The 22543-nt window shown below is 35.6% G+C and overlaps 2 protein-coding genes and 1 long non-coding RNA gene across 8 annotated transcripts in view; 1 reads left to right on the top strand and 2 right to left on the bottom strand.

Annotated features, from left to right (window-relative positions):
• LOC132708209 (cuticlin-4) overlaps positions 1 to 4460 on the bottom strand; it is a 66946-nt gene extending 62486 nt beyond the window's left edge. For both annotated transcript variants that reach the window (XM_060680384.1, XM_060680385.1), the window contains exons 1-2: positions 4102 to 4460; positions 2153 to 2233 (exon numbers count right to left, since the gene is read on the bottom strand). In XM_060680384.1, coding sequence (XP_060536367.1) covers positions 2153 to 2233; positions 4102 to 4107 — 87 coding nt within the window. In that variant the 5' untranslated portion in view covers positions 4108 to 4460. The remainder of the gene's footprint in view (positions 1 to 2152; positions 2234 to 4101) is intronic.
• A 2457-nt stretch (positions 4461 to 6917) lies between these two features.
• Positions 6918 to 21475, top strand: LOC132708005 (focadhesin). Of its 3 annotated transcripts, XM_060680075.1 has the most exons (13): positions 6918 to 7229; positions 7284 to 7463; positions 7519 to 7678; positions 7729 to 8006; positions 8056 to 8814; positions 10882 to 11085; positions 13033 to 13274; positions 13325 to 13533; positions 14159 to 14401; positions 14459 to 14713; positions 17636 to 17841; positions 19125 to 19410; positions 21293 to 21475. In XM_060680075.1, exons 1-13 carry the CDS (start codon positions 6976 to 6978, stop codon positions 21458 to 21460), a joined length of 3444 nt encoding a protein of 1147 aa, XP_060536058.1. In that variant the 5' UTR covers positions 6918 to 6975; the 3' UTR covers positions 21461 to 21475. The 3 variants fall into 3 exon arrangements, 2 of the variants coding, with proteins under 2 accessions (XP_060536058.1, XP_060536071.1); XR_009619809.1 differs by lacking the exon at positions 21293 to 21475 and having other exon boundaries at positions 17728 to 17841; positions 19125 to 19265; XM_060680088.1 differs by lacking the exons at positions 6918 to 7229; positions 7284 to 7463; positions 7519 to 7678; positions 7729 to 8006 and having other exon boundaries at positions 8275 to 8392; positions 8460 to 8814.
• On the bottom strand, positions 17760 to 22463 carry LOC132708026 (uncharacterized). 3 transcript variants are annotated; one of them, XR_009619813.1, is made up of 4 exons: positions 21977 to 22463; positions 21728 to 21896; positions 18821 to 18951; positions 18163 to 18759 (listed from the first exon to the last, which is right to left on the bottom strand). It is a non-coding gene; the product is annotated as an uncharacterized LOC132708026 (long non-coding RNA). The 3 variants fall into 3 exon arrangements; XR_009619814.1 differs by lacking the exon at positions 18163 to 18759 and adding an exon at positions 17760 to 17862 and having other exon boundaries at positions 21728 to 22463; XR_009619811.1 differs by having other exon boundaries at positions 21728 to 22463.
• Between the last annotated feature and the right edge of the window lie 80 nt (positions 22464 to 22543).

Raw genomic sequence — 22543 nt, 5'->3', positions numbered from 1 at the left:
TTCAGTAAAATATTAAAATCTTAGGAGGCATAGTACGTTATAATTTTGACAGTTATGTGATATTTGAAAGTTATTATTTGTATTTATTTTTCTTTCTATAATTTCTGTTACAAAAGCCCAGGCATAATAAGCCACTATGTCAGTATGTAGTGATGTTCCCTGAAAGATACCATCCAGACTGGAAGATTTTTTGTAACATTTATCACCGTTTTGGAGGTTCACGATCTGTTCGTCAAATAGACCACGATGGAGGACGTCCAAAAAATACTGCACTATAACAGAAAGAAAAAATCCAGGTCCGTGTAGCTGATGATCCACAAACAAGCATAGCTCGGTTAAGCGCTGCTACTAAAGTTCTGCGTCAGTATTTAAAATGAAACGAGAATGTTTTTATTATTATTTTTTTACTCCCCTCTTTAAAATGCCTAATTATACACACGGGTTTGGGAAGCAATCGGATTTTAGTCAACTGTCTACTGTGATAACTTGCATTGTCCATTACAATGACGCTATTACGTAGGTAAGGTAGTTCTGCCACATTTAACACCGGTTTCAACTTTTTCAAGCCCCCTAATTAAGATATCTAATGTAGGCACGCTTTGTTCCTCGTATAACTGGTAAACGTTACGCCGTATTATATCAACACACAATAATGCGTTTTACCACAAACCGAAACTCAACCAAGTTGGCACCTTCTGATTGGCGAAACGCGCGTCGAGTATGTAAAATTGAGTTTCGGTTTGTGGTAAAACGCGTTATTGTGTGTTAGTACAGTGCCGAAGATTCCAGTCAAGACTTTGATGCCGTATTATATCTTGATCACTTTCATCTACACTCGGGAAAATGTCAGCATCCCTTCTTTTTTTCCTCGCTGAAATGGGATTATTCATAATTTTCCATACAGTTAATGTCGGAATTTTCGTCAATGTGGCCGTTTCTTCTAAAAATGTTTGCTTGCTGCCACCACATTCAATGAGAGTCAAATAAACATTGTTTATAACTTCCTTAGTCTCAATAGAATAAATAGTGTTTTCTACATTTGGGCGGGAGCATCTCCTGAGATAGACCGGCAAATATTTTGCTTAATTCGCACACGATTCAACACACGCTGTATTACACACGAAATAAGAATAATTACTAATAAACCTAAACTAAGTAGTATACCAAACCAAAGAATATTAAACACAGGTAGGTATAAAATTATTTTCTATTACGGACCACAATTTTACCTGAATTTAAATTCCGAAACTTTGGGTAACAATCTTGTTGCATTGTATGTTAATGACCACCCTTGGATAATCCCATTCAAAAGTAATTGCTCACTTTCTTATATCTATGAACAGACCATACCAGGACCATTTAACCAAAATTTTTTTTTTCGGTATCCTCTAGCAACTATTAGTGAATTTCTTTAAGAGTAATATTTGTAATAATAAAATAATAATCGACTATTTTTTGGTACACATAGGGTTACACAGTGAATTAAAAATGCAAATATCTTGAAAACGCCTTAAAATCCAGATATTAAACAATAATTCTTGTTTTACTTAGAAAATAGAAATTAAATCTGAGAGTATACAAAACAAAACAAACTTATTGCAAAACTAGTTGCACTATCTCCGAAAATCTGCATGCGAATTTTTGTGCCAATATATTTTCAAAATTATATTTTTATCACCCTGTATCTCAGGAAGTTTTGACCTTTGGACAAAGGTTTATTCGACAAATCGAAATATTTTGATACAAAGCGTCCTGTATAGGCAACGAAGTAAATTTTATTTTGATGACGTCACGAAAAAATACTATAATTATCGATGTACGCGCCCGTCTGCCTCGTCCCAAGTCCTTGACTTTTTGGCAACCTCACGCGCGGCCTCCGCTTAAAACAAAAAAAAAAACGAACAAAGCCGTAGCATATTTTCAGGCCGTCGTCTTTTTTTTCTGTGTTCTGTGGGCCCGTGCGAATTACTCACGCCATACTTCGATGCGGCGTAGGTCGGGCGAGCAACCTCGTTGCCGGTATAGACGTAGGCGCAACCTTGGCTACAGTTAACATATTCCACGGGGAACGACGGTGTCAATTTGTATCTTTTTTTTTTAGTTGCGTTCGTTTTAGGGTAAACCGACTGCCTGGAGGAAAGCCTGTACTTACCAGTAAGGAGATAAGCGCGAGCCAACGCAGCGGTGCCAAATTTCCCTCCGATGAGCGGTTGCATTTCAGTCTTGGAGCGCTCTGAAAAAAAGAAAGAAATATACACCCCGACAGCCTTGACGCGTTTCTACGTCATCGCTTGCCGCGTGGGTCGCGAACAGGATTTGGAGATCCGTTTTTGGAAGAACGCGCGGTCTGGAATTGTAGTAATTCGGGATAAACGACAAAATAAAATAAAATAAAAATAAATAAAATAATATAAAACCATCTCGGGAGCATGTAACAATTTAGTGTATATATACATACGAAGTGTTTAATTATCTGCAGAAGATATTTTTTATATGAAATTTAAAAGCGCAAAGAGGTTCTATGGCACCTTTTAATCATCGATTTCTTAATTTTAGGAATTTCAAATATACATTTAAAACATGTTTTTTAGTAAATATGAGAGTCATCCTGTTGCAGTTTATGAAGAAAACAAGCAAAATGTAATTCTTCTCGACTCAATATATTTAACCGTTTTACATCGTGAAGTTTATGACGTGATCCCTTCGTTTAAGGTTATAAATAAATCGAATACAGGAATTTTGAACTTTTTATAATTTATTTACCAAGAAGTCTCGACTTACATTAATTAATCGAAAAAACTTCACAAAGCCCTACGAACCAGAGACTCGCGAGAGTTTGTAGATATATAATCAAGAGAGATGGAATTGTTTCCATTTACCGTGGTGCAAAGATCTTCACGGGGAGTCTATGTTGCAGCGGTTTTTTATCCATTAGAAAATTAACACAATATATGTTGGCAAAATGTATTGCTAATATTTCGTTAAACATTTGCAATAAAATAACAAATAGTTCTCTTTTTTAACAATAGCCATATGTTTTATAAGAAATATCTTTTTTAATGTGGCAACATTACAACGAATTAAAGCCGTCTGCTTATTTTGCTGCTTTTTTTGTGAAAAAAGTGATCTTTTGAAAGCCAAAAGGAATTTTTGAATATTTCTATTACAAAGACTGATAGCAAAACTGAGAAGTTAGCAACGAACTTGCAGGTTTAAATTCGGTGATTATATCGTTGTGTATACTTAAACAAATCAAAGACGCGTTTACAAAGAACTCTCAAACACATCACATGGGGTTTGCATTATTTCTAAAAGTGTGACAACATACCTCATCCAACTCGCCCCTTGCCAATATTCGCATCAAAACTGTGGTCGAAATCAAAATACATCTAAGCATAATAACTATACTACACTATACAGACTGTTTAAACAATTTTACGCAAAGTTGGTTAAGTCAAGTGCTCCTTGAAATTGTGTCAAATCGGCACCTAAATATCTCAACAAAAAGCATCACACTTGCCATATATCGAAAATCAAAATAAATAATAACGAAGCCTTTTAGGAATTAATCAATAATTCTGTGATAGCAAACTCGACCAGTTTACAGGTTGAATGAATTATAAGGTCATATTAACAGGAACGCCAAGTATATTTTTCATTAAATTTTGGAGTGGAGTTTTATATGTGATCATTGTTTCAATCTACGCGGTTTTCTGTCCTAACGTAACGTCGAAGTCTCCGGATCCACTTTGTTCGCGAATATTAATACAATACGTTTGTTTTTCGGAAATTTCTCAACATATTTGACAAACTCCGCACTGACTAACAGTGACAATGCATTAAAATTATTTTCGATATTTGTTTTAATTTATGCATTTTAATCTGTAACGGGGCTCTCAAAAATAGTGACTGACCAAGGCCAAAAGAAAGATTCGATTGTTTACTATGAAAATTCTACATTCAAAAATTGTTTACGTCGCCCCGACACGCTTACCTTTAATAGCAACGGCTGCAAAACCTTAACCGGACCAACGCAATGTTTACAAGGTTCGTTGCGCAACGTTCCAATCGAGTTCGAATATAGCTAATTCGTCTGCTTACCTTCATCTTGAGGTCGGCCACACGTTTCTCCCAAATACAGCAGCGCACCGAAATATAACAATTATCCACTGAATAATTTACGTAGACTTTTCGTGTGCGACCAAACCACCAGATTCACAACACTTGTTCATATTATCGAAGATCGAACGCGCTGTGCAATCCGAAAAACTCGTTCGGGATATGGGGCTTACATGTTTTAGGCAGAGTACTATCGGCGCGAACCCCACCGGGGATGCGTCGCGAATGAAAAACGAAATCGAAAGGAATCGTACCACCCGCCACCGCTGCGACACAGCCGACTTGACTATCGCGACTCGCTCAAACCGTCTGCCCGCTCAACTGTGGTTCGCCCGCGTCGAGGTTGAAAGCAAAAGCTTATAAAAGTTGCCAGTCGAGTAGGTGGGTTGCAATCTCGTTTTACCGGTGGCGAAGTACGGCGTCGACGAGACGCGTTAAGTTAGCGACGTCTTGGACCGACATAATGAAACAGCGAATGCTTTCGAGCCATTTAATTGGTATGGGAAGCAATCGCGCCATTAATTTCAGCTGCAACCGTTCCTGTTTCTTGCATCTAATAAACGATTAAAATTATGTTCATTAAAGTGTATGGCGACATTTCTTCATGTTTTTCTATGACGTTGGGGTTTTGGCAAGTTTTCCTGTGAAGAAACGCAAATATTTCCTCTGGGCTTCAAAATCGTCTACGCTCGCCTTCCTTTTCGCAAATGCCAAATAATTTAAGATGAGAGGTTTATAAAAGCCAAATGAAACACATTGTCTACTTTTTATTTAATTTTACGAATAAAAGCTACCTAAAATAACAGATGAAAAAAGAAGAGGATTGTTCAATTCAAAGTTCAATTATGCGTTTCACAAAAAAATGTTGGGCTCGACTGCTAGGATCATTCGCCCATTGCCGACTTCCGTCGAGGATCTTCGCTTTTGATCATGGACCAACACGTACAAAGAAGACATATAACCAATATTTGCTCAACTAGCAAAAAACAATTTTGACCGATACCAAAAAAACCGACGCCCCCCCGCTTCCACCGCGGACCATCCGGGCCTATCCGGCCTCCATACCGGCGTGAACGGTTAAAACAACGGGGCCGGCGGAACTTTTACACTTAAAACAAACACCAAACACTGCCGAAACAGAGTCACACAAATTGAAGACCGATACCAAAGGTTTTTCGAACGAATTCAGCGGATTCTGCTAGGAGCGGACGGAGGTTAGACCGCCGCGTGCAATGCTCCACCACAGAATCCAAGAGGATTGTTGTTATTAACCAAACAAACTGATTCTGTCTGTGACATTGCACATGGTGGTTTAACCTCGATTCGCTCCCGACAGAAACCGTTGCAATCGTCCTTAAATTTTTTACATCGGTTCCAAAAGTGGAGTGTTTTTTTTCCTGAGTATTTTGCGATTGTTTTAAAGTTATAATCGTTGTCGATCCCGCCGTTTTTTCTCGTCCACGCCGGATGGGCCCGGATGTTTCTTAGGGGAGGGAAGGAGGCCGTTTTTTGTCATTGGTTCAAGATTTTTGAATCACGTTTAATTGTTTTTGTATATGTTAATCAACTTGGAAGATGATGGATTGGTCCAGACCCTTTTAGGGTATTATGTTCACACTTGCCGTAAGCTGGCCGAATAACCTATTGTAGTAGTGGCCATTAAAAGTAGATGCAATGCAATCCAACCAAACAAATTGATTCTGCCGTCAGCATTGCACATGGCGGTTTAATCTCCGTTCGCTCCCGACACAATCTCTTGTAATTGCCCCCACAAATTTTGAAATCGGTTTCCACTTAGTGGATTTAGTGTTTTTAGGGTTTAGTGAATGTTTTAATGTCGTAATCGTTGTCGGCCTTGCTGTTTTTTCTCTGTTCGCGACAGTATGGACGCCGGATTGGCCCGGTTGGGCCACGGGGTAGTGGGGAAGGCCGTTTTTTGCTATCGGTCAAAGAACCTTTTTTTGTTGAAATTCCATTTGTTATATTTTAATTAACCTGAAGGATGATGGATTGGTCCAGACCCTTCTCTTAGGAAGGCATCCTTTACGATTTTTGAATTATGTTCATACTTGTCATAAGCTGTACGAGGATGGCTCGGTTGGTAAGGCGTTAGACCTGCCAACTCGACTTGCCGGAGTTTGTGTGTTCAATTCCCACCAGGTGCCTTGGGTGTATTCGTTAAAAATTTGTTTATAAGTTAAAATTTGGTTGTAAGCTGGCCGAATTGCCCTATGAATCAGTGGCCAAATAAAGCGTAAAAAAACACAAACAAATTAGTTCCTAACCTCTTTCTGTGGAGAACGTAGGGAACCATTGCACATGGTGGACGTTGCTCCTGCTCCGTTCCATAAAATGTAGAAATTGGTTGAAGTTAGTGTCGCTTGATTTAAAATATATTTTAAATATTTGTAATCTGAAGTTATAGATACGCAGTTCCTAAAAATTTGGGAAATAGTGTTCGTTCTTAGCGGGTGTCTATGGATTTGCGATATGTTATTCCATTATGTATATGTTAATACATATTTGGATGTCTTATATTCACGCTGGTAACCAGGCTACATGGGATCATATGTCATTTAATGACTATTTATTTAGATGTTGTTCCACTATATAAATATGTTAACAAATCTTTAGGATGATGGATTAGTCCATCCTTTAAGAATTTTTGTTTATAATTACTTGTTGTTGTAAGCTGGCCAAATGGCCTCATGCAAATGTGGCAATTGATAGTAAAAGAGGAAGACGAAACAAGTTGGCCGAATGATCCTTGCCATCTTGCCTTATAACAGCAAAAACAACCATTGCATTTGTAGTGCGGTTATAATTTTAAAATCTGATATGAGTTGAAACGAGGAAATGGACGCATTAGAAGAAAAAATTAACTCCGACGATCCAATTTTGGTGACCCGAGTGCTATCAGAAATTTTTGAAAAGGTCCGGTCTTCGGACGACGTAAACCCGGCTATGATAACTTTCATGCTGCAAAAATGTTGCTGCGACAATCCCCTCGTCAGTGGCATATGCTGCCAAGTGGTTATGCGTTTGATAGAAGCAGGCAAAATTCGAATGGAACCGTTTTTAGCAGACTTGGTCGCTGCGTCAAGCAGAAAGTATGAATTCCAAGTAATGTTTGAACTTTGCACAAACCGAGATTTACTCTATAGGTATTCCACTGGATTGATAAAAATTTTGTCTAGTCTCATTTATTATCGAGTCACAAAGCTGGATACTACTGTTGCAATGCAGATCAATCAAAATGTGTTTGTGAAAATATTAATGGAATGGCCTGAATCCCAGATGTGTATTTATAACGAAATTGCTCAAACATACAAGAGAGATGAAAAGTAAAGTAAAATGTTGCTTTAGATTGTTTGTAGATCGTCGGTTATTTGATTTTAGGTTCAAATCTTTAATTACAACAATGTACGAACCTGTCTATCTGTTTTGTATTTGCAATACTATACTCAGTTTGAATTTAGGATTGATTAGAGAATCTTTGTGGATGTTTTTGCTTGGGATGGATCCACAGGTGTTGCTAAAACTAATTTGTTGGATACAAGTAAATTCTGCAATGTTTTTAGTCACATTTATACCCTTATTCTATTTCAGGTACGAAATAATAATTGCATCGAATTAACGAGCCACCTGTTAAACAAAACTTTTCAATATCCACATGATTTAAACAATCAAATTTTAATTTTAATTGAGGTGTCGGTACTCTATAACTCAATGCTCAATAGGAAAGATTGTCATTCAACTCTGGATGTGTTGAAACATGTTTCATCAGATATTGATTCACCTATTGCCAACATATCTTTACTTCTACTGTCGCAAACAATATCTATAAGCTCTCCGGAATATCTTCAGGATTTATTCAAATTATGTAGGTGATTAAATTCAAGTTTTACTTCTATTATGATTTTTTCTTTTAGGTAGAATGATAATCTTAAACAACAACATCCATCCGGTAACCTATTTAACTGTAAAATACTCAGCTTTAGTGTGGTTAGCAAACCCATGTGCCCTCTATAAAGATGCTCTACTTATTGCACAAGATTTACTCTCAATCGACTTCAAACACAATAAAAATGCAGATAATCATAGTGCAGAGTCCCTAAGCGGGTTTGACTTTTTAATGCAGACCAATTTTGATATTGCGTTGACGACGAGTATAACCTCCAAATTAGAGCCCATCTCTGTTGATGATTTATCGGTATGGGTGGAACAACTAGAAACGGTTCCAGTCTTTCTCCTTAAGCGTTTGTTTTCCTTGGTATGTAGCCTCTGTTTGTACAAAAAATTGCCACCTTCAACCCAAACCAAACTGCTTTCTTTGATAGTAAAGTGCACGCGTCAATACGCCCACCTCTCGTCCCACGCTCTCACCATAATCCTCTATCAATTGTCGGATATTGATTATGTAAATATACACTTCGAACTGCTCAAAGCCCTTCCCGCAATGGCTCACAACAAAAACAACAGTCCGAAAGTCGTGGCAACATTGCAAGCCATCGCGCAGCGTCCTCAATTGGTTTGCGTCGCCGCATCTTTGATGTACGAAGTTTGGCAAATCGACCGGAAATATTACCATAACCTCGAATCACTGCTCGCCATGAAGAAACCCGTTCTGTTGAACGATTTGTGGCAGTATAACGTGACAAAAGCTAATATTTTTAAAAAGCTCTGCGAATCTTGGTAGGTACTCGTCTTTTTTCACAGAATATAATACGCGGTTCCTTTCATAATAGATTAAGAGAGAAACTTACCAATTTTTTTTGAGAAACAATCTTAAAGTATAGATACAACTGTTTCTCTTAAAATCTATGTGACACGCATTAAAACGTAAAGGTTTTACTTGGATCTGTGTTATTCCTTTTAATTATTTCCAGTATATTGTATTGCAATATTTGTTTCTGAATGTTGGCAAAAGTTTTTTGAAATTTTTTGCGGTTGCAGCAACAAAAGCTCCTATAAGTCGCTTGTTTTCATATTTTGGGGCGAAGATCAAAAATATTGGGAAACATTGTGTGTTTCGCTACAGAAAGTATAATATTTTTATTTGATTCATATGAGAATGGCGAGTGTTTGTGGAATCCGCGGGATAAAAATTATAAAGACCGTTATCAATAACATGATTTGTGGATAGAGAAAAAATATAAAACTTGGTGGCAAAATTCTACAGAGAGAAAAATATATTCAGATATCATGAGGGTGGGGTGAAATGTTTCTGGCCTGACCAAGAGGTGGCGCCTCTAGGTTTACTTTTGTAGGTACAGTTTCAGCCTAATCGCTACGCTATCTTGCTTTTGAGACCACATTGCGCGAGACCCTTCCGTTGTTTTCGTAAAAATAGAATAATTGTAAAAACGCGCTGTCAGCAAATACTTCTATTTTCTACTATTTTATCTATTTTAAAATGGGTTCCGTGAGCACCTCTGACGAGCCTCGTGTGGGATGATTTGTTGAGGTCACAACTTCATAAATGTTTGAATTAAATAGAGTAGAAAGACCGCAGGTTGGAAGTGCCTGAGATACCTGAGACCTGTAAGATGTTAGCTGAACGAGTGCGAAATATTTTACACAACGATTTGAGTATGGAAAAGCTGTGTGTGCAAGATGGTTGCCGCGTTTGCTAACACAAAAATTGCTTGGAAAAAACTTTTTACCGACAATTTTCGCTTTGTAGGCGTAAACTGGTTTTTGTGTCGCTTCTTAACTGTTAATGAAACTTGGATCCATCACTACACTCCTGAAAATAAGGAACATTCAAAACAGTTGGTCTCGAAGGGGGAACCAACTCCAAAACAATTTTATCGGCAAACAAGGTCATGGCTACTGGTTTCTGAAATGCGAGAGAAATTATATACATTGTTTATCTTGAAAAGGGCAAGACTATCACTGGTCAATACTAGGCAGAGTTATTGCAACGTTTGAAGCGCGAGATGCAAATTAAACGACCTCATTTGGCGAAGAAAAAAATTTTGTGTCCAAAATCCACAAATTGAAGTTTGAATTAATGCCACAAGGTTTGGCGGTAAAAGATTTAAGGGCAACGAAGAAGTTATTGAAGCTGTAAATTGCTATTTTGAGAAGCTTGGTATAACCAAATTAGAACACCGTTATGAGAAATGTATCAGTAGTGATGGAGATTATGTTAAAAAATGAAGCAAAAAAAAAATTTAAATTGTCTTTCTTGGTCAGACTTGGTCACGCCATCCTCGAATATCATATTTTTTTAATAAACTTAGAAGACGTAAAAGACTTGGTCTAGTCTAACATCTACGGACTCGTTTTTGTCTGTTTTTGTAAAATAATTAGTATTGCAGCTGCTGCTTCCTGCAAATCCTCATCGCACAATGTTTCCTGTTGCAACAATACGATGAAACATGCACCAGAATGACACCCCTTGATGTGGACAGAATGTTTACGAAACTTGGGGCTGTTGTTTCTGTTTCCATGAACAGGTTGCGGTAACCAGCAACAAAATGTTTGTCTGTGTTTCTTTGGTGTGGATAAGGCTTGACCAAATTTCTCTTAAGTAGAGCATCTACTAAAAATCATCGAATCTATCTCAATTTTAAAATGGTGTAAAGTTATCTGTAATATAATTTTCCAAAAAAATGCATTTAAAATTGATTTAAAAATGATTTTCACCATTTTCTTCTGACCGCTTTAGTCATGAGTTTTTTCATCCCGATTCTCTACGACTTGTTGAGATAGGCTTAACCAGCAACCCTGTACAATAGAATGGACACTTTTCAGCCCCGAATTGTACGGCAAAGATTTAGTCGCCCAGCTATCCAAACTGTTAAACGAGTGCAATTCGAAACACGACGAGCTGCCGTGCGCTTTGGCCATCGAAGGGATAGCGGCCTTGTGCCGTAGCGACGTCATTAACGTTGCGACGACGTGGACGACATTATCGAAAAAATTCAAGGAAGACGACAGACGACGCGTCATAAAAAGGTTTGCAAAACGCAGTTGGTATGCGAAGTTACAATTTCCGTATATTGATTTTATCCAAGACTTGTAATCTTTTCCGATTGAATATACTTAAATTGTGGCACGGCTCAAGAGCTGAGAATTATGTGTTATTAGGGTTGTGGAATTGACCGGTCAATTTTTTTTCTGCCCGAGACAATTTTGAAAATACCATGAAATTTTTGTTTATGTATATTGTGCGTTACGTCGTTCTGGGAACCAAATGGAGTCGAGATTATTATTATTGGGATTCCCCGAATCGCAAAGTATCGTATTCGAATATTCCTTGCAGAGGGTTATAGGTAAATTGGACATCACAAAAGCATTAAGAAGTGTTGAATTGACCGGTCAATTTCCAACATTCCCAACACTATGTGTCATCCTACACTATAATAAGTAATAATAATAATAATAATAATAAGTTTATTTATCAATCAATACAAGTCAGTATCACGACTACAATATAACGCTATTCATACTAATTCCCGTAAATACATAACCAAAAAAATAAAAGTTAAAAAAATAAAATAAAACAAAAGAAGTGGGTGTAAAATAATTACGATTATTTGATAAATAGACTAAAATAACACCAAAGAAATACTTCTTGTCGGTGAGAATTAAACTTATAGGTCTTATATAATTATGGCAAGTAAAAAGTGTTAATGAAAAATAACGAAAGAAAATCAATACAAATTGGAAAAGTCAGAAGGGTAATGAAAAATCGACCGGTAACAAATTGAATGAAAACTAAAATGAAAATGAAACAGAAGACGTAGTGTAATAAGCTAGTGAAGGAGTGATAAAATCATGTTGTAATAACAAGCTTGATTTGGAATGTAATTGTATTAAATTTATTATATGTTATGTGTTTTTATCATTGTTGGGGATACTTTGACACATTCGAGAATTAATTTTTTTTGTCGTACTTTTTAAGCAAGCCACTTATTTTCATTAGCAGTGAATGAATTCTGGGTCTCTCTTGACTTAGCAGCCATTTAAGAGATTTAAACAAAGTTAAAGAATTTATATTTTTGATTTCAATCGGTAGCTTACTGTGGATATTTGGGTGAGGTCTTGGTTTGACGAAGGTAACCTGTTACTACTTTGTGCCTGGTGTTATGAACATGCTTTATGGTTTGTAACGTGTCATTTTTCTTATATTGTCGCATTGCTATACTTTGCACAAAAAGTTGACGAATATCTAAAATTTCACTCTGTCGGAATAACTTATTACTTGGATATAGTTTATTCTTGCCATAAATTATTTTTAATATCCACTTTTTAGTGAGCATCCAGCACTCCCCCCCATACGATTATTCCATAAGTTAAATGTGGTTGAACAAATGCGAAATATAAGGTTCTCAAGTACAAAATTTCAAAATATGTTTTCAATTCTTTAAACTTTCTGATTAAAGATCTATTACTAGCTATTACTTGTATATTTTACATGTTCACCCCACTTTAAATGCCGATCAAGTATAATCCCTAAATATTTGATTGTGGTTTTATATTTTATGGGCACAGAATGATTAGCATTTATTTTGATATTCAGTTCTGGGAAGTATGGGAGAGAGTCGGAATAACATCCAAAAGGCATAAAATTAGTCTTTTCGTAATTCACCCCTGACACCGGCCCTCTCCAAGATTTCAATTAATTTGTGATGATCAACCGTATCAAACGCGTCAGCCAAATCAACAAAAACGCACAGTACTTTTTCACCATCGTCTACTGATTTGCTTATACTTTTTTTAAGTTTGACTAAGGCATCCTCTGTTGAAAGTCCATACTGAAATCCAAATTGATTTTCACACAAAATATTCAATTTTTTTTTAAATTTTATTAAGCTATTTTTAAAAAATTTTACTAAAATTTGACTATTACTGTTTAAAATTGAGATGGGTCTACACTTGTGAGGAATATTATCTTTTCAGTTTATGTTTGCTTATAAGCGAAGTACCGCAGTTGCAGTACTCCGAAGACAACGAGGCGTTAAATGCCGACGTTTTATCGCAGCTGTGGCATTATGCGTCAACAAACAACGACTCGGAAGTGGTAAAATCCGCATTCCAAGTCATCAGTCTGTTTTCATTCGAGAACGTGTGTGAACACATACCTGAAATGTACCTGGACGAAAATCCAGAATTGTACGTCGGAGGACAAAGACTCGTACCTGGTTTGTCTCTTGTCTTTGTCATGTGAGGATTTGATGTGATATTTTTTTAGGGAAAACGTGGTTGACTTTTTTATTGAAATGCGGCCACCCTACAGAGGCAAGCGATTTCGTAACGCGTTTGATTTCGAAGGAGGTGGCGAACTATCTTAAATATGTATACCAAGTGAAAGGCCACCGTGAGCCGGAGAATTACGCTGCCTTGCCTTCGCACAGCATAGTTAGAGCGTTGGGGGAGTTTTTGAAGCGAAATTTTAAAAACGTGAGCCCTTAAACTCTTATACGGGGTTTATTGAAATGATACTATATAATTTAATGAGGAAATCTGGAACCCATCGGGTTGCAGGGTCAGTGGAAATCGAATAATAAAAAAACTCAATATCGCCAAGTATTAATTTTTAATTAAATAGTAATAAGAAGAAAAAATCGTATTGGATCGGGCTACAAATTAACTCTTACAACTATCACTTGAACAGTTTAGTCCAATGTCCAAAGCAATGTGCGTCCATCCTTATCAGAGAAGATTGATGAGACTTGGACCCATTACTACACTCCTGAAAATAAGGGACATTCAAAATAGTTGGTTGCAAAAGGGGAACCAACTCCAAAACAATTTTATCGGCAAAAATTAAAAACATCGTCCTTCTTAGTCAGGCTGGAAACTTTTCACCGCACCCTCGTATATCATATATATCTATAATAAACTTAAAATAAAAATAAATAATTTCTGGTCAGTTTAAATCTAATATGAACAAAATTAAACGAGCTTTCTATTGTTAAATCATAACTATTGTTAAAGTACAAGTGGACTCGGACCTTCGTGAGCTAACTTTCAAATTTCATTCTGTTTTGTCTATCCTTTTTTACCGTCGTTGTTCCGGGCATAGTATAAAACATGGCAGACCGACAATCCGGACAAAGCGAGGCTCTACGTCGAGTGCTTGAAGATTCTCAGTCAAAAATATCCGAAACCGTTACCGCCGCTCGATTGGTGCTTCCTGCAGGAACTAGTCCATGAGCCCGACATGCGCGGCCACTGTTTGGACTTGGCCTCGCATCAGGTGGTCTTATCTGGATCTGCGCGCCGCCTGATGGAGAATATTATAATCGCGTTCGCCGAGAAGCCTCAGGTGCATATACCATCGACCTCTGGCCGGCGGGTGCTTAACTACCGTTTCATGTTGCAGGACGCAGAGATAACGATCGTTTTCAGAAACCTCGACTGTTTGGCCAACAGTATTCAGCCAGGGACGTTGAAACCGTTTTTGCAGGCGTCTTTCGGGTACGCTTTGTCGCTATACGATGAAAAACCTGCGCTGTTTCGTAGCGTGTTGCTCGACGCGAATGACATGTTGAAAAACAAGAACGTGCAGGACATTAACAAGAATTGTTTGGGAGAGGTTCTGGTTGGGCTTATTTCGGCGACTGACGCGAAGTCGGAAGTAAGTTGATTTTCTAGTATAATTTCGGGTATAAAATTATAATTTTTATTTTATTTTATTTTAATATAAGCGGACACTCACGGTTCCATAACTTTTGTCCGCTTATGAGAGGTGTCCGCTTAAAGATAGTGTGTAAGTATAAATATGTACAATGCATAATGTAATGATAAGAGGAAAAAGAAACTGAAACTGGCAACATTTTTAAACTAGTTATGTATTTATCTTTAACATATACATGGAGTAAAAATTAAAAAAAAAACATTATTCCTTAGGTTTTTGAAACAAGTCTAAAATGCTTGTCTGACGAAATTTCGCCATATTTTCCTGAAGGAGACAATTTTCGTAATAACTTTCTATTGTTGTTATGTTATCGTCTAAGATCTATCGTCTAAATGTTTTGCATGTCGCAGTAACTCACCAAGTGTGTTCAGTAAATTCTGAGCTACATTCGCTTTTTCTGAATCCAGCTTTTCCGAAACAATTCTTAATTGTCGAGGAATTTACTTTATTCCATGCTGTTTTTATAAAATACAAAGTTTATAACACATTAATAGACTTTGTAAGCTCAGATACAATTACAATGCCGCAGTATTTGATCTAGATACTTCGGTTTATGTGTCAAGCCCAAAAATTAATTAAATTATGAAATTATTATTTTGTAACAATTTGCTCTCAATTTTTTTTAATAAAATAATTAAAATACAAAAAACTAATCATAGCAGACAAGTATGGAAGACTTATCCAAAATATGTCTACTCTAGAAAGTATCTTAGTTGCTTTAATTTTACTTACTGCTGATTAATAACATTACTACTTTAAGGGACGATAACATTTCTGTGAATGGTAACTCTAGTTTGATAGTTCTTGATTGGTGCGTATCTGCAAGAATGTCTCTGAATGTATATCATGTGCTCTAGGTAAACAATGTACAAACACTGCAAATATCTGTACTATAAAGTAACGCAATAGAAGAAAATTTCAGTCTTTCAAATATAATTTTAACTTTAGCATTTTTTTGAAAAAAATTCTCGTTACATAAAAATTGATTTTTTTGTTAGGTATCTCATCCCATTCAATGTGCTTATCAACCATCACTGGCAAGTATTTTATAACAGTTTCTTAAATTGGGTTCTGCTGAACTGTGAATATGTATTTGTGAAAAATTGGGATGATGTTTCTTCGTCATAGAAAGTAGATAGCTTATATATTCGCTGAATATAATGAATGGCTAAAATATGGAACAAATTCATTTAAGAATAGTTTTTCTTGCATATTCTTCCAGTAGATGGCGAGTTCTTTTTTAAACACTATTTTTTAAAATCCATTTTAGAATTTTGCGGCAAATTTCAAGCATAATTCATATAGCATGCCGTATACCTATCTTACTTTTTATGAGGAAAAGAATAAAAAACAAATATAATTTTTAAATGAACAGATAGCTAATGCCAGTGTTCTAAACTTGTTACATTTACATTTCTGTCAGTAAAAAAAGTGAATATGGGCGTTCTAAATAAAACCCAGTGAATTGAAATTTTAAATTTTTATTGGATATGGAGACAAATCGAAAATTCAAAAATATCTAGAATGACCCATTGCAAACGGGCATGTCAAAGAAATTATTTTATTAGATCACCATCATGATATTTTCATTAATTTGTTTTATTTCTTATCTTATTGTAATTTTTAAATCATCTAAATTTGGAGGTTTCTCCTTAAATATACCCAGAGAAAAAAATGCAGTGGAGAATTTATCTTAGCACCTTGCAAGTCATTCTATTGATCCTCTTCTAGCAATCCACTGTCCGGGAAATACCGTATTTAAATATGTTGTGGATCAAAATGGGACAGAATACCATCCTATTGAAACCAAATCTGTTTATCTCGCGTGTCAGGCTGATTTTTAAAGAAATTGTAAATATCGGGCTAAAGCAAGATTTATTATTCATAATCCCTGCTCAAACATTTACTCTTTTGAGGATAATGTGTATGATTTTCTCTCAACCATCGGGGTTTATTTGTACTTCAATACCTAAAATTTTGTTTATTTACCAAACAGTATTTGACAATAAAAAAATATATTTAACTTTCTTATTTCCACCATAGTTCCATATATCTATGGATCTTGTAATGGCTCTTCTGGCTATCAACAAATTACAAACTTCTTAAGTTCTCTTTTTTTTCCGTATCCAAAAAAAATTTAATTCTCAATATAGATGCGCCATATTCACTTTCTTTACTGACAGGGGTGTAATTGCAACAATTTAACAACTTTAGTGTTACTAGCAAGTTACCTATTTCAAAATTAAATTTTTGTTTTGTTGATAAAAACTTAGAAATTGGTCGAGGATATGCTACAAGAATTATGAAATTTGAATTCGAAAATGGTCTTCCATTTAAAAAGGGGAACTTGGTATCGACATCTATTTTTTGACTCACCCTGTTTACTGCAAAAACTGCACAAGAAAAAATGATGGACGTGTGCCAGCATTTTGCTTGAAATCTAATACCTGATTTTTAAATTAATTTTAGCCCTTCACCGTATATTTAGTCTTACTTATATTAAGGGATCATTTAAAAGTGTCCAAAAACGTCATTAATATTTTTAAACCATTTTCCATTTTCATCGCCAAAAACAGCTATTGTGTTGTCCCCATAAGAAACGATTCTGTTTGCCTTATCTAAATTTACTAATTCAGTTATGTATAAATTAAATAATAGATGGCCTTGCACAGTTCCCTGTGGTATACCCTTCTTGGAAAACTTTAGTCAATCAAAAAGCTTCATATTTTCGTATTTGCCAGATGATGGTAATTTGTTGATGTTGTAAATCGAGATCAGGATTTAACTTTACGGTTTAATGTTAGTAATATCGACTTAAAACCAGAAAGATCTGAAAATCATTTTCAATGTTTCTCTCACCAGGCGTTCCCGCACATGCTCGAATGTTTGCCGCACATTTCTAGCGACACCCAACAGTCGATAGCCAAACTAACGGGCGGCCTGTTTGTCCACAGAGAATTTTTAAAAACCGTTAAAATACGATGTCGTTTGGTTAGCGCATCCGTGTCTTCGAACCCCCTGAATTGGCTAAACGACGTCATCGACGCAGCGGCCAAAAACAACGTCGGGTAAGCTTGCGCGTCTAAAATCTAAAATCACTTTGAAATATTAACCAAGAAATACAAATTGACAAAAAATAGAATTATCGAAATTATTTGTAATTTGTGAAACATCATAAATCTTTTTTTAATGACAATTTTATTACCTAATTATCTTAAAGCTCACCCAGGGAAGTTATTCTTGAAATGTGAGTATACGCATTTCTGAGAATGGTAATTTGCGAACTTTACACCAATAACGTTATCTTTGACCTTGATGCTGATGGGAATGAACCTTTGACCACCTCATTCAAACGAATCATATATTTCAACTCTAATGTGAAAGCCAGAGTTTTGTAGAAGCCAAAAAAAAATTAAAAGCAAAACATATAATTTTAATTGGGTCTACTCCAGGCACTGATAAGTTAAGGGCATATTTTTACACCAAAAACAATTATAAGGATTCTTGTTATAATAATAATAATAATAATAATAATATGGGTTTATTTTTTGCACTTCATATTTATCTATTAACAGTAAACCAAAAGCACAGCGAAGGAAAAAAGGACTGGCAAACAGTTTTAAAAAATATAAAAGCCCAGTCTCTAATTTCATAGCTAATTAACATTATGATGCATACGTAAAAAATAGAAAAATTTCTTTTGTATTTTGATTTGAAACCCATAAGATTTTCGTATAATGTTGAACACTCGGATGAGTCCATAACGGCACTGAATCGCGCACTATACCGAACAATTTTTTTAAACAGTATCAACATAAAAAACAATGCAACCATTCAAAATTTTACTTGCAATCGATAGTAATATTTTGAATTGTAAAATCGCCAATAATTCTTCGAATCGATGAACGTTCGCAAGCTGCAGTTTGACATTGTGACAAATTTCTAAAAAATGACGTTTATGCTGTCGCTACTAAGATCTTCTTAGTCTAATAAAAAATTAAAGTCGTTATTACCCATAATAATTTCATTAGAATTGTAAATATGTACCTTGCCAGACGACCCATCCTCGGTCCTAAGTTAGAGGTTATGCATTTAATTTCGTTCCCGTGAGAATAGTAACCACCTCCCAGTTGATTTCAGCGGGTATTCTTCAAAAATTCGATAAACATTTCCAGCAACTAAAAATATTTAGTGAGAGCAAGTAGCCTATTGTTTATCGAAAAGAGTTTTGGGTTTTGACACAACAAATATATAATTTTGAATACTCTTTCTCCATTTATCATTTTAATTTTATCGTTAAATTATTTCCACGGTTGTTCCCGAGTAATCACCGTTTTACTCGCCATTGCAGAGACGTGATATTCGCTGATATCGTCGACGCGGTAAAAACGCAAGTCCACAATCCAGCTTCGCCCTCTTGGCTTCCCGAACTTCTCGGACAAATCCAAGTCAAAGTGACCGACGGAGTGCCTCAGCGAGAAATTTCTTATTGGTGCGAGGTGTTAATCTTGGCGACGGTCACGTTTTCCGGGTTTTACGCGTTTTTAAATGAAAACTACGAAAACGCGGGAGAACTGTTTCCGGCCGCGTTGTCCGTCCTGATGACGGAAACCGGTTGGGACGCCCTTAAAACCCAGGTCAGCATCGGTACCGGTGGTGGAAACCATATTTCTCAGCGCTAACTGATTCAAATCGATTTTAGCGAAAAGCACCTACATAAATAAAATAAAAAAAAAAACAGCAGAAACATTCTAAATCGCACTATTATGAAGTCGATTCGAATCAGTTAGTATTGAATTCTAAAGGCTTTAACTATTTCTATCTGGGCTTTCGAACACTAACGTCTAGTCAGCCGGCGAACTTGGCTCCCGAAGTGAAATCATCAATACAGTAACGTCTGTCTTTAGCAGGTATATCAAAACCAAAAATAACCAATACTAACCGAAAAAAAAAATATAATGAGTAAAACATCTGTAATACCAGGGCCGACTTTTAATTTCTGTGTTTTTCTTTTAAGCGATCATCCCTCCTAACCGACCAATATTTGATTCCTTGAGGGTGGCCGACATTGAGGTATTGTACTGTAATTGGAGTGAACTGGCTTTTACTTCATGAAGGTCCATTTAACACAATTAAATTAGAACAAAAAATGTTCAGATTATCGCAGCTGTTTGGGCAACACCATGTCTTAAACCTAGATATGTTATCCTAAGGCAATTCTAGTTTCATTTGACGTCAAAAAAAAATTCCTAGCGTTCCACTAATTGACATAATGAACATAATAGATAAGATTCTCACTCAGAGGCAAGTCAAGCCTGTCATAAAACAAGACTTGCTAGATAGTTTAATAATTTTTTTAGACAAAAATTTATTTTGAATTTAATGGTCAATTTAATGTTGCTAAAGACTTAATTATGGTAAACCAACTTAGTCATACACAAACATCAAACATCCTCTGAATAAAATATATATTTGGTGGTATAGATACGTAGATGATGGTTTTGCTTGTTTCACCGAAACGGAATGACAATTGCCGTTCTTTTTGAATCATATTAACTTCATACATAAGCGTTTAAATTTACGGACCAAATAACTCTTTAAACTTCCTGGACTTAACTATAACAAAACTACAGAACAAATTAGATTTTTCCATTTACCATAAACCCTCACACATTGACCCAATAATGCATAATAACTCAAATTACCATTGCACAGACAAAATGGCTGACTTTTATGCTTTTATCAAACTACTTAATATATCGCTTACCACAAAAAATTTAGACAAAGAATTAAATATTACAAAACAAATAGCTTTTAACAGTGGTTACAACCTTCTTTGCTAGATAACATTATAACGAAAACGCAGTTTCAAATAACTTTGAGCCCAAAATTAAAACACTAAAATACCTAGAAGAACCTAACAAGAAATTTTCAAAACATCTAACTAAATTTGGTCTTAAGGTTCCTTTTAAAACTGAAAACACTATAGGACATTTTTTAAAAAGCAAAAAAACTAAATTACGAAAAACTCAAAAATCCGGAGTCTACTAGTTAAAATGTGGAATCATGTCCCCAAAATTTATATCGGGCAAATAAGTAGAACATTTAAGAAACGCATTAATGAACATAAAAGGGTGTATAAAAATAAAAGTTCGGATTCTAATTATGCCATCTATTTAAATTCGGAAATGCAGAAGTTTGACGATAATTTTGGTATTTTACATAAGCAAACAAAGTGCAAAAAACTAAATTTGTTGGAAACTATGGAAATTAGCAAAATGAGATATTCGAATCTACTATTTAATGGCCGATTGGATTTAAATGCGTCTGCGTTGTTAAACTTACACCGAAAATTAAAAATCTAAATATCGTCATATTTTGTGTTTGATCAAGGCACGGTGTTGCCGAAATAGCTGTCATTAACATAAAAAAAACTTACGAAGTCGGCGTTCTTAAAAATCCGAGAGCCAAGTTTACCGGCAGGACAGACGCTACTTTTCCAACGGTTTTCACTTTTAGGTACTCGAATGGCTCCATCATATGCACTTTGAGTCGAGCGTTGCGAAAAGATACAGATTAGTTTTAGGGCGGGCGCTTTGCGCTCTGAGACACGAAGAAGAGTTTTCGAAAAATTCCAGGTGGATGAAGTACTTGGATTGTAAAATATTAGCTAGCGAAATAAATTGAAGGCGTTTCTATTTACTTTCTATTTTCTTTCTTTAGATGTTTTCATACTTCTTTGTCATTATTGACTTTTTTACTTTACTTCGTTACTAATTATTTTCTTGATTGAGGTAGACTGGAATTTCTAGCCATGGAAAAATAATATATAGTTATAAAGTTTGATAACAATAGTCGCGAAAAGCATTATTTTATATGCGCATTCCGTCCCTATATTCAATTTAATGGATATGTTGACGCATTCATTTTAAAGGCCATTTCTAACGATCTTACCTGAAATCCTGAACATACTGTAGTTGATCAATCATACTTTACAAATTGACGTCAGCTTGATGTGCAAGAATAATAATTATGATAATTAAACCTCAATTTTTTTTTAAATATCACACACAGGTTACGTTGTAGTCCGATATTTTGTTGGATTTTGGATTTAGCTCCATTCCTTGCAATAAATAATTCAAAAATTACATATAAAGAAACAAACAGAGCTTTTCGGACACTAGAAAATGCTGATGGACCTACTTAAACATTTTCTGTTTGTAGATATCAAACCGTTTTGTAGATGGATTGAAAAACTCGCTTTTAGTTAATGACGCCAGTATTTTATAGAAATATGTTCAGATACCATTAAATCATCAGACAAAGAGGAGCTAAATGTGTGAATTTCGCTGTTTAGAAAGAAAATGGCGTAAAGTGCTGGTTAGAGGGTGAAATATAGAGGTATTCGCAGAAAATCATAACCTCCCTACGAAAATGTCAATGAATCATGTATTATCATAGCCATTTGTATAATATATTAAATTATAGCAATTTTGCAGCAGCATTTTCTTAGAACATGCGGCGCATCAATTTTTACTGTAGTAAGGCCACTTTGTTATGCATATAGCCATTAGATAAGCAAGTGGCATTGATATTTTCGTAGAGAAGGGAAGATTTTTTCTCGCATTGCTCTAAATTCACCAACCAACCAGCATTTTTCACCATTTTTTCTAAAAAGCTATCTCTACATACTCCAAAACTGATCGGAGACTATTTTACGAAAATACGGCCTTACTATAATAATGTGTCTACGTTAGTAAGGCATCGAAA

This window comes from Cylas formicarius, unplaced genomic scaffold (genome assembly GCF_029955315.1).
Source record: "Cylas formicarius isolate icCylForm1 unplaced genomic scaffold, icCylForm1.1 PGA_scaffold_10__41_contigs__length_53128322, whole genome shotgun sequence".
NCBI lineage: Eukaryota > Metazoa > Arthropoda > Insecta > Coleoptera > Brentidae > Cylas > Cylas formicarius.
Note: the sequence above shows the minus strand (reverse complement) of the source record. Positions and strands in the feature narration are given on the sequence as shown.